This window comes from Diadema antillarum, unplaced genomic scaffold, assembly GCF_040938485.1.
Source record: "Diadema antillarum isolate AM-2024a unplaced genomic scaffold, OU_Dant_1.0 seq00000161_RagTag, whole genome shotgun sequence".
Taxonomy (NCBI): domain Eukaryota; kingdom Metazoa; phylum Echinodermata; class Echinoidea; order Diadematoida; family Diadematidae; genus Diadema; species Diadema antillarum.
In genome coordinates this window covers 667,046-678,927 of record NW_027271232.1, presented here as the reverse complement: position 1 = coordinate 678,927, position 11,882 = coordinate 667,046, and the positions used below count along the sequence as shown (strand labels likewise).

Below are 11,882 nucleotides of genomic sequence, written 5' to 3'. Positions count from 1 at the left end.
TGAGCTCTGTACAATGCTTAACTGAAACGCTTTTCTTTGTTAACAATTGCAGAAAATTCCAGAATTTTTAGAACAAGGAATTTAGCCGTAAACAATGAAGTCAAGTTCATATCTTTCTTGAGTATTAATGTCATCTTAAAACAAAGTGAAAGTAAGAGTAACTGGGATAAAAGAGAGAGGCAGAGTCATAGAAGGACGTATCATTGATAGAAACATATCAAATAAGATAATTTTTATTCGCATATTGTTTCTTGTCTAGAGAGTCATAGATAAGGGCTTCATTCCTGTCAGTGTTCTGATCACTGATACTTAAACCATAGTACATGTATCCTGGATTCCCTAGTTTTAGTTATTTCTGCATTTGCTCTGTATTCTTACACGTAACTTTTACTCTCTACTTTAATCACAGAATCATTCACAGCACGTAATAAATGGGTGTAGCTAGTGCATAAATTTAATTGCATAAATTATTTTCATTCTTCAGGACAGGATTCCGGGTCTTCGCAGCTCTTCTCACTGTCAGCGGACACTTTCTCCTCCAATAGGCCCTTAAGGCGGTTCAGCTCAACTGGAAGATGATGAAAAGAAGTGGAAATGACATCCTGAGCTATTTGATGATAGACAGAGGATCTCATCAAAGAAAAAATAACAATCTGGAAATATTTGCACACAACAGCAGCTTGAAACATAGTGATCAAAAGAATATGACTGCAAAATAAAAGAATGATTCTGTTTCTAATCGGTAATACAGGATGCATAATTATATTCAATATTCTTGTCAGGATGCATATATCTAATATTATTGTCTATTCTTTGTTTGTTAAAAGACAAGTTCACCTTCATAAACATAAGGATTGAGAGAATGCAACAATATTAGTAGAACACATCAGTGAAAGTTTGAGGAAAATTGGACAATCGATGCAGAAGTTATGAATTTTTAAAATTTTTGTGCTGGAACCGCTGGATGAGGAGACTACTACAGCTTGTGAGTCATATGCGTACAACAGTATAAAGAAAATGTAAAGAAAATTCAACATATTTTCACTTTTTTTGCATAATAAAAGAGCACTTGACTTGACTCTTTCTAAAGGCAGGGGGAATAATATTACCCATAACATTTGTCGGTAACGAGTCGGGGGAATGTGTACTTTTTGCAAAAGATGAAATTTTGTGAAATTCTCTTTATATTTTCCTTATATTGTTGTACGCATGTGACATCTAAGTTATTCACACACTGCAGTAGTCTTCTCATCCAGCGGTTACTGCACAAAAACTTCAAAAATTCATAACTTTTGAACGGATTGTCCAATTTTCCTCAAACTTTCAATGATGTGTTCTACAAATATTGCTACATTCTCTCAATCCTTATGTTTATGAAGGTGAACTTGTCCTTTAAGTGCTGTTTGGGGCAAATTATTTGGATAGGGCCCCATTTTTTCTCTCTCTCTCTTCTTCTTTCTTTAAAACAACAAACAACAAACAAAGGATGCAACCAAAGTCCCTCAGTTCGATGCATGATATCTTCTGAGATTGAAGACAGTAACTATCTCGGACATTGAACCTTGAGGCTCCCACAACATTCTTTTCATATTGAAATGAGTTTATTCATTGCTATTTTGCAGTGTGTGTGTGTGCGTGTGTGTGTGTGTGTGTGCTGTTTGTTTCATGGTACCAACCTGCATTGTCCAACATTTTGGGGAAGATATCCATAACGAAGTGGCATTCTTTCTGGTGCGGAGGCTCTGGGATGTTCTCAAAGGTTAAAGAGAGATCTTTGATTGTTGGAGCCTCTTCGGAGAAAGTCGGCCAGGTCGGGTACTTTGTTTCTGGCTCGTCATCCTTGTTGGCAGTATTTGGGTTCCTGCATAAAGGTCATGATAATCATAACATCAGCAATGAAATTGATAATGAAAAACTGCAATATCTAATGATTTCCCAAAATCAATGACAAATGCGGCTTTGATTAAGAGAAAATTCAATAGTTTTGATATCATGATGATAGTCAAAACATAAAATGATTAAACAGTCAAAAATTAATTATGATGATAATGATAAAGTTCATAATAGCTGTAGCAGGGCTCGATACTTTTTCCTTCTTCTTCTACAGATGGCACGCTTTGATCAGTGAAGAAAAAAAGAGATGTTGGCTGCCCGGGAAAAAAATGTAGTAAGTAATGAAAAATCGAAACATAGGGATTGTTTTTCAAACTAAGTCGCCCGATAAGGTCATCAATAGTTATGTTTTCAAAAGTTTGGTAACCCGACGCCAATTTTATCCACGGGGCCACCACTAATGTCGAGCCATGTTTTAGAGAATCAAGTTTAAAAAAAAAAAAGTCGAAGCCTACTAGATTTTCATGGTCGCCGATGTATCATAAGTTATTACTCCATTCGAAATATATTACACACACATAAAAAAAACGACTTTGCAGAAAAAGATACTGAACTGGTTTCCTTTGGACATTTCATTACATATTTTGAGACTGCCTGTCTTTGTGATCATGCAAGCCTTTTATTCTTGGTGAATACAAACCATCCATCAATGAAATCATTATACAGACCTAACTTATGTGCGTGTGGTCAGTAAAGTCACTAAGTATGAGGTAACGGAAATATTCCGCGACAACATTTTATAGAGACAGAGTCTACAATTTTTTTTTCTTGTCTCTGTTTTTGTTTTCCTGCTAAAGACGTCTATACGCACCCAGTCTTGGCAAAGTTGGTCCAGTACTTCATAATTTGCCGTGACATTTCAACTTCCTCGTCAGTGAATCGCCCAGACATGAATGACTCGTCGTCATCTGCCGCTCGCATGAGGGCACTGCCAAAAACGTAGGGTATATCCTCACCGTGGGTGGCGCCCATCCATTTGATATCCTTGTTCCAAATGGAGGCGGAGGGGGCGTGTGTCATGAGATACACGTAAGTGGGATTGACCGCCGAGTACTTGGTTGCGAAGTGCATGGTTGGACACAACATCAAGAAATCGGAGGTAGAATCGATAACACTGTCGGTGTGGTCACTCTCTGGGTTCGCGAGCTACGGAATACGAGGAAACAGTGACAAAATTAATGATCGTAGATATTTTCGAAGTACACTTATTCAGTGAATTCTCTGAGGGTTACCAAGGTTGAACTTTAAAGGGACTGTACAGTTCTGGTTGAGGTGAGGATTTAGCTTTTAACGTTTTGCGAGATATTCAGAAACCACTCTATGATATGTCAAAGAGCGTGCGATTCTAAGGGGCATCAAAAGTTTATTTGATGAAAATTGGTTTTGAAATGGCTGAGATATCCAAAAACAAGGTGAAACAATGAGAACCTAATAAAAGGCGTGGCCTGTAGCCTTTTATTATTATCACTTTTTTGGATAAAACGGTATCTCAGCCATTTGAAAACCAATTTTCATCAAATAAACTTTGAACCCTTCTTAGAATTACATGCTCTTACATATTTCATAAGAGATTTATCATTATCTCACTTAGGAATGTTATAAACCTGAATCCCCACCTCAACCAGTACTGTACAGTCCTTTAACAAGGTAGGAACTTGAAAGACAACAATGACAAATTGCACTTTTTTCCAAGCTTGAGAGTCACATGAAGGAACAAAGGATGTCTCACTGAATGGATGAAATCTGTCAATGAAAGTGGCCAAATGAATAGGTCAGCCTATAGGAATGCAGGTTTGTGTTTAGGGTTTCTTCTAACATTTTATGGTCCATAACTTTTAAACATGGCCACCTGTCCGATAACTTGGTCACTCTCACAAAGGTTAACCCACACAGTCAATTTTCTCCGTTCATATTCAACACATACCAGTCGTCGCAGAGACAAACCATGTTGAATATGAAGAGAGAAATGGACAATTGGTTTGCCTTTGTGGTAGTTACCAAGTTATCGACAACGTGGTCATGTTGAAGGTTATGGATCATAAAAGGTTAGACGAAATCCTAGACACAAATGTGCAATTGTGCAGGCTGTCACTTTCACTGACAGATCTCATTCATTCAGTGAGACATTCATTGTTCCTTCATGACAACTCTCAAACTTGGAAAAAAGTGCAATTTGTCATTGTTGTCTTTAAAGTTCATCTTGTCAGTTATGCATGATATTTGTCAACATAATTAGGTATCAATGGAAAGAGGAAGAGTTCCCCTTTCCTCACAGCTAACATTTTACTATATAGCTGACAATTAAGAAATAGTAACCTTCCAAAGTTGGATTACATTTTTGTTACACACTGTATACTATTAAGTGTATAACTCCTTGTGGGCAAATTGGAAAGAAAAGTTCGCCTTCAGATGCCGATCCCTAAGGGGAAAATAAGAACAAAAGAATGGTAAAAAAAAATAATGGTACTACAACAGAGATAGCAAGCTTTCAAGGAAGTGTAAAAAGTGCATGTTTGCCGGTGGCATTACCTGTTCTTTGGTAGAGTATACAAACATGGACGTTTTCACTATTGTAGGATCAGGCGCTACGTTCGGAAACATCGTCATAAGAAATAAACTCAGCTTCTCACTGAACTCCGTTCGGTTCAGGACGGGTTTCTCCTTGTCATCCAGGCCAGCGAGATAGGGTGAGACGAATACCGCTCCTTCGGCATCGGTGCACCCCACCATGATATCAACCTTGTTTAATCCGCCCTCAGTGAACGTGTTGTAAAAGTCAAGAGGCAGGAAAGAGTCGCCGTACACGGGCCGAGGTGTCACGGTCATCATCATCGTTGGGTCCTGTTACAATCACAATGCGTACAGACAATATGTACGTCGCTGTATACAAAAAGATGATATGCTTTTAGGCTGCAGTTTTCATCTTCACAGACTAATGGCGAGATTAGGTTGCAGTTTTCATCTTCACAGACTAATGGCGAGATTCTCGAATACATGGAAGTAAACTTGGAAATTAAGTTTATGACTCGTGATTGTCACAAGTTGAAAGAAGTATTAACACCTACCTTTGTCGGGAAATGCAAGTCATAGGCGTTATGAATGTACAATTCGAAATCAAATCGAGCAAATCAACCTATTCCTGCCTACATGTAGTTATGAAGCTGTTATGAATTCAAGCAGGGATTCAGCTTATGACGCTTTGTTGCGAATTATCATATCTGGTTATTTCATTGTCAGCGTTGTAAGTCTTCATAACTTTAATTCCCCTAACACTTTCCAGAATGCATAATGCATGGTTCATTTGATGCATAATTACATGTATATACTTATTACCGAAACCTATTTGAATCAATTACTCTTCGGGTTCATAGATTGTTACAATTTTGTGTTATGTTTCTGTGATATTTGGTTGGCCAGTATTTCAGTCGATGAGAAATCATAAATCGCGATGATCCTGGTTCAAATTCCCAGACTGCAGCGGTTGTATACCTTAGGCAAGACATTAATTCTCAACGCTTAGTCCTTCCGATCGGACGTAAGGACTTTTGCCTTAAGGGTGGATTGCTTACAATCAGGCATTGTTATTTCCTGAGCAGTCGCGATAGTAAAAACAAATCAAATTAATTTTCCAGACTTTCAGTGTATACGAATATCGCCTCTTTCCGACAAAAACGAAAAGGGGAGGGGCAGAACAAATCTTGAAATACCACACCAGGCATGCTGAAATGTAGATAGAAAGTGAATGTGATACAAGGAAGTGAATGAATGATACTTAAAGTTTATCAGCGTCTGAGTGAATTACGCCTCCAGCAAAGCATATCTGAAAGTCTGGCAAAAGGCACCCTGTACAACAGTCCCCTTGTCCGTCAATTGCCCGATGGGTGTGTCGCATAAGATCATGGATAGCATATGCATTTATACGGAAGAAATGTTGGATATCAATAATTTATATCATTGTTGTGTATAGGCGTCACTCTTACATCCTGAAACAGTTTCACAAGCTCTTCCGCTGACTTGGTCCGGAGGCATGCAGCCACCTCGGCACTCGTACCGGTGCAGTTCAATACCGTGCCCAAGGCGAACGTTCCCTGGACTATTTCATCCATTTTGACGAGAGCTATGCCCGAGGTCACTCCACTCTGAGAACAAGAACAGCAAGCATTCCATCAGTAATGATACTTAGTTAAGGCTACATCTAATTCTTGTTCTTTTTTGCTCCCATGAACATTGTGTATTATTATGCATGCATGTATTATTAGTAACCCCCTTGTTGTTCACATAACAATATAGGGCTTTTTACACTTTAAATTTTGTAAATTTTTGCTTAGCCCCGGACCAACGGTGGGGCTAAGGGGGAGGGGGGCCTTAGCCCCACCGTTGGTACGGGACTATCCTTAGCCCACTTTCTGTTTACACTCGTTTTTGCCAAAGTGGGCTAGCCCCACCGATAGTACGGTACTATCTGGCCCTGCAAAATAGCAGGGGTTAGCACCGCAATTGCGGTGCCAAGCAAGTGAGTGTAAACAGAACGAAAAAATAATCCTGGGCTATAAGCGACGGAGACGAAGTCCGACCCTCACTGACCAATCAGAAACGAGGTAATCAAGTGCTGCCGGTGCGTGCGTGTACGTGTACAGTACACAGCGTAATTATGAATATTCATGTGGTTTGGAAAGTCCGGGGCTAAGAAATACGAGTGTAAAAAGGTCAGTTTTCTCCTTAGCCCCGGACAAGAGATAGTACGGGACTAATTGGCGAGTGTAAAAAGCTGAAAAAATTGGTACGGGACTAACGATAGTCCTGGGTCAGAGAAAGTCCGGGGTTAAGAAACACAAGTGTAAAAAGCCCTTATATATAAATGGGAAATAGCTACGGTATGGTGGCTGCATAGTCAAGAACGGGTTAACGAAAACCGGCTAAACACTACAAACATAGATGTAAGTATCCTAGACTGAAATACCTATCCAAGTATGCTTTCTTTTTGTCGGTTTTGCTACAGATATTGAAAAAAAAAGTTGACGGGGTAATGTGCCCACGTATTTTATATCATATTCCATCATGATTGCAAAATATTACCAAAGTAAGAGAAACATATTTAACAGCTGGATTCCTATAATTTCAAGGGCTTAAATGTGCTATGCTGTTAAGAATGCTAATTATATGACATTTTCAAGTGTGTGTGTCGTTGTTGTTGTTGTTGTTGTTGTTGTTGTATTTCTACAGGGGATAAAGTTAGAAGACTATTCCAGATGGTATACTCAAAAATTATGCGAATACCTACCGAAATATGTTAGAGCTGCTTAATGCTCCAAATTTTCTATAAAAAGAAAACCTAATATACCTTTCTGTTACTTTTAAGAACAAAAAAAAGTGATTAATTGTGAATCATCGCATCTATGTAACATTACTTTCTATATGTAAAATCAATAACTGCCCTTTTGCTGCAAGCACTGATTGCCTACCCCATTATGATGTAGTCTCATCTTTTCTCTTTGAATTTTGAGATATCTATTGACAAGTTGTTGCTCGTATATACTTCATCGACACCGATGATTGCGTCATTTAATGTCTACAGTTCCGTGATCATTGATTACCTGCATGATGGCGCCAGAGAAGAGACCGGCGCTCATCGTCGACATCACATGTAAGCTAACGCTCATACTCCCAGCGCTCTCACCGAAGATCGTCACGCGACTTGGGTCCCCGCCAAAGGCTGCGGAGAGAATCAAGAATCATTTTGACATCAGGCCTTACAGTGTGTATAATAGAAAAATCCATTGCATAACAAAAATATCTAGGCAACAAACCTTTTTTTTAACTATATACAATTGAAATGTGCAAGCTATGAAAGACCTGGCGACACCATTGTCGATGCTTATGCAGCTGTACCTTTTCATGCTACATGGCGATTAAGCACATACGAAAATACGGTAATGGTATTGAAGACGATGAAGGAGCCCGCATCTAGCATTGCAAATCCATAACCTCATCTACATTCCAATATATGCAACGCCTAAACAAATAACGCAACTGTAAATATTGACCCGAGATGCGGTCCCCCCCCCCCCCCCCCCACACACACACAAAGAAAGGAAACGCTGATTTAGAGAAAGAATAGCACAGTTGTGTTGAACGAAGAAGTGACGATTGTCCTTTTCTTCTCTCATGCAAAGTCATTGTCGAACAGGTAGTTTGGAACAGAGACTCCCGCGCACACGAAATAAAGTCATTATACTCCGTCACACAGAGAGAACAGCAAGCAAGACAAGTTGGCAAAATTATTTCCCTTCTTCTATTCTATGTATCCTCATGAAAACGTGTCCTATCATGTCTGCTTAACATATCCAAGTACGACAATGTGTTGGACTTGAAAATAATTCCGAACACTACTATGGTCATCCCTGGCAATGTCATCTCACTGTAATTTAGGAAAGACGAGGTTTGTTGTTTCAAGCTACATACCTGCAATGTTTTCTTGAACCCACATGAGGACCTGACGCTGATCTAGAAGACCTAGGTTGGCCGGAATCTCATCGTCACCTGTTAGAAAGTAATGGTAATACGCACTGTCGACATATTTTGTTACATTATCCCATACTATTGATTGATATCATTTTTCAGGTACAAGAAAACTCGAGAGTCATGAGGCAATGAAATCACCAACTCTCATTACACAACTGACATCGAAACTGATGCCGTTGTAATTGTAACCGATACTTCTGTTGATGATTGAAAACATGCTAAATTTGGAATTGCATGACAAAACACTTTACGGCAAAGTAAACTTCAATTTCTATGCTGTTCTCTTTGCTCAAGTTTACCCACAAGCATTACAGCCATGTTAAATTAGGAGTCCCGTGTCAAGCACAGTTGAGTTCACCGCAGAGTAGGTCTTACACCGAATCATTACGGTTTTCTTTTAACAATAGATATAAAGAAAGTTTGCCGCACGCTGTTTATCACACAATGCACTAAGTGGTGCAGGTCATGACACATAACATACTGTGAAAAGAACTTTGAACGCTGAGCACAGAATTTCATCAACCCAGGATAATTCACGCTGAAAGGCAGTCGGGGCCCGGTGGCGTGTATGAAATCTTTATTGTGGGGACAATTCAAAGCTCTTCGCCGGACATTCCTACTCCGGATAGTTTCCAGAGCAGACGGAGGGCCCACTGGCAGTGGTACATTATACTCTTGTAATAGAAAATTAACCCTAATAGGAATTTTCAGGGCAACTGAAGGGCTTTGAAGTTTGAGGTGAATAAGACATTTACTCTAAATATATTTTCATTGGGTATTCACTGTCGGGTCTGTCCAAGAATACACTGTATTTTCGACAAAAAAATCATAGGAACAGCGTTAAACAAGTTTTTTAAAAGGAAACAAGTAAAAGAAAACAAATAAACAAAATCAATACTGAATTTTGCTTGCATGCAACAGTTTTCATTCTTTGAGAATCTAGCTGATTTGACATGTTTTAGTGCAACATAATGAAATATCAATCATTTTCTTTTCTTCAAATTACGCCATGCACTTCTATAAACTGGTATAATGGAGCGTTAGAATATATTCACGTAGGGCCTATACTTCTACAAAACGACCGTTGAGTGTTAAACTTAAAATCAAAACCGAAAAAAATGTGCAATATGCAAAGGTATCATTAAGTTGTGTACATTTATTGTGGTTTTTTTTTCTCATTGTTTGTGTAAGCTTTACATGAAGCTCATTTTCGAATGTCAAGAAAGCAAAACTTGATAACTATAATCAGTCTATCAAATCCATGATATTGTTTCGAAAATAATAGAGTTTGATCCCATATCATGTGCTTTGTGATCGTCTCACCCGTTGCCAAGAAACCGAAGACATTAAGACGGTAGTTGCACGTGACCACTATGACGTCATTCAGGGCAGCTAGAGGGATGGGGAGGGAGTTGGGAACTGAGCCTGCCCCGCCCTGGAATCCCCCTCCGTGGATCCACACCAGGACTGCAGCGGAGGACGGCTAGAAGGAGGCACACGGAGAGATTGGATAGTATGATGGAGGGATTTCTGAGCTTGGCGACGGAGGTATTGTGGATACATGGCTTGAGATAGACAAAATCGATAAGGGTGGAACAATTCTATTTGTCCTCTGTCGTAGAACGCTAGCAGAGATAGTCTTGGTAAATTGACCGTACGCCAAATGCTGGAATAAGCCGAACTCTTTTTATTCCCTTTAAACCAACCACACATTATACTTAGATTATGCCACTCACCAGCACTATAATAGTGACCTGCGCAGTATATATTTTATTTTATCGTATTATATATTATCGTATCTTGTTGTTATTGGACCGCTGCTTGTATCATATAGCAACACTTTCTAAAAGATGCCACAGCTGTGAAGTATAATATCCAGCCAATATTCTCAATTGGGAGCTGTTCATAAATTGTGTATATACCATAGTATAGTTTTGCTTTGCATTTTACGTTAGGAAATTAATTCAACTTAAATTTAATGCAATCATGCTTTTTGTATTTTCGATGCAATGATGAATTATCATCAGCAGTAACCATCTTTAACAAACAAAATAACTACCAAGCCATTAAATGAAGGAAATATTGACGAGCAAATCCCGTTAAGTTACATGTTAATGGGCCTACATTTCCATGAGGAAGTTGCACTGATTTTTAGGCTAACCTTTGTCGAAGGCACGAACACGTCTAGATAGAGACAGTCCTCGGACATTTCATCGAACCCAAAGTCAAGGCTGGGAAAGAGAGCCTGAGAGCACGCCACGCTGGCCCTGGTTGCGTCATAGGTTCCCTCGATGACTTTGGGCACAGGACGCTTGAAGCGCAGTTCTCCAACCGGGGGCTCTGCATAAGGGATGCGGGTAAAGGCGTCCACACCCCCTTGAAAGTCGGGCAATTGTGGATGGCTCACAGGCACTCGCTTTCCCCGAAACGTTGCAGTCGACGTCGAAACAGCCGGTTCCTCTACATCGACCTCAGCGTACACGAGTAGGACACCGATGGAAATGGAAATCAAGAAAGAGAGCGCCAAACTCGACCTACACCCCGCCATGTTTTGTCACCGATCTACCCCGAAGCCCGGAAACACTGATACCATACACGCCTTTTACACTACGAAGCAGAGGTCGTTCGCGGCGATTTATATCGGTTCATACTGCGCGATTGTTGCGTAGTATATGTTAATAAGCTTATTGGCAAATGCACGTGCTTGTTTGCACCGCAGCTCAGGAACGAGACATGACTGGATACAGATCAAACGACCATCACGTCGTGAGCATAGTTTCCTTTACAACTAACTCAAGGTCGATATCTAGTGCTGGTGAAGTGCTTCAACGCTTGTTGATATACAGTACAGAGTCCGTCGATGACTGGCTTTATCATCATATTGCAATGTTCATTGTGGCATGGAGCGCATGCGGATTTTATCACCAAATATGGTGATTTCATTTCTCACTAAAGGATCCTTCTTCCCATTTCTCTTTTCAGCCATGTATATATATATAATGCCATTTTAGGTTTTATTTATATATATATATTTATTTATTTATTTATTTATGTGTATGCGTGTGTGTGTGTGTGTTCATGTATTATAATTGCATAATGCGATATCATACATGAATTATTCGCCATGGTCAGCCAATTCCGACCCTCTACATTGGATATACTGACAAGTACAACGCTTTTCTTGTTTATGAACATTGTTTGATGTGTGCATGTATAGGCCTATAATTATGTTTCTCATGTCAAATCAACCATTGCTTTCTCTTTTATATTATAGCACTTATGTTAGCCTTGTGAAATTCAAGGTATGTTTAAAGTCATCGAAAGTACCGTTTAATTTGTTGTTTTTGCCTTTATACGTACAATGAAAACACACACATATAATGCATGGAAATTCCATGAAGCACAAGGTAGCTGCTAATAAACTAGATGAGCTAGTCAGTGTGATTGTTTTGCAGACTACGAGTGCT

At 39.4% G+C, this 11,882-nt stretch overlaps 1 protein-coding gene across 1 annotated transcript; it reads right to left on the bottom strand.

The window, feature by feature from the left end:
• Nucleotides 1-244: 244 nt before the first annotated feature.
• LOC139727983 (acetylcholinesterase-like) lies at nucleotides 245-11,017 on the bottom strand. The gene is made up of 9 exons (XM_071638953.1): nucleotides 10,577-11,017; nucleotides 9,739-9,898; nucleotides 8,356-8,433; nucleotides 7,488-7,606; nucleotides 5,874-6,032; nucleotides 4,423-4,734; nucleotides 2,705-3,039; nucleotides 1,677-1,861; nucleotides 245-568 (listed from the first exon to the last, which is right to left on the bottom strand). Exons 1-9 carry the CDS (start codon nucleotides 10,961-10,963, stop codon nucleotides 474-476), a joined length of 1,830 nt encoding a protein of 609 aa, XP_071495054.1. The 5' UTR covers nucleotides 10,964-11,017; the 3' UTR covers nucleotides 245-473.
• Nucleotides 11,018-11,882: the final 865 nt, after the last annotated feature.

Excerpts from the sequence above, each read along its gene's own strand:
- LOC139727983 (XM_071638953.1), bottom strand. The coding sequence starts at position 10,963 with ATGGCGGGGTGTAGGTCGAGTTTGGCGCTCTCTTTCTTGATTTCCATT. Across the intron at positions 7,607-8,355 it reads GGTTCAAGAAAACATTGCAG|CCTTTGGCGGGGACCCAAGT; the intron begins GTATGTAGCTTG and ends TTCTCTCCGCAG. Across the intron at positions 6,033-7,487 it reads TCTCTGGCGCCATCATGCAG|AGTGGAGTGACCTCGGGCAT; the intron begins GTAATCAATGAT and ends TCTTGTTCTCAG.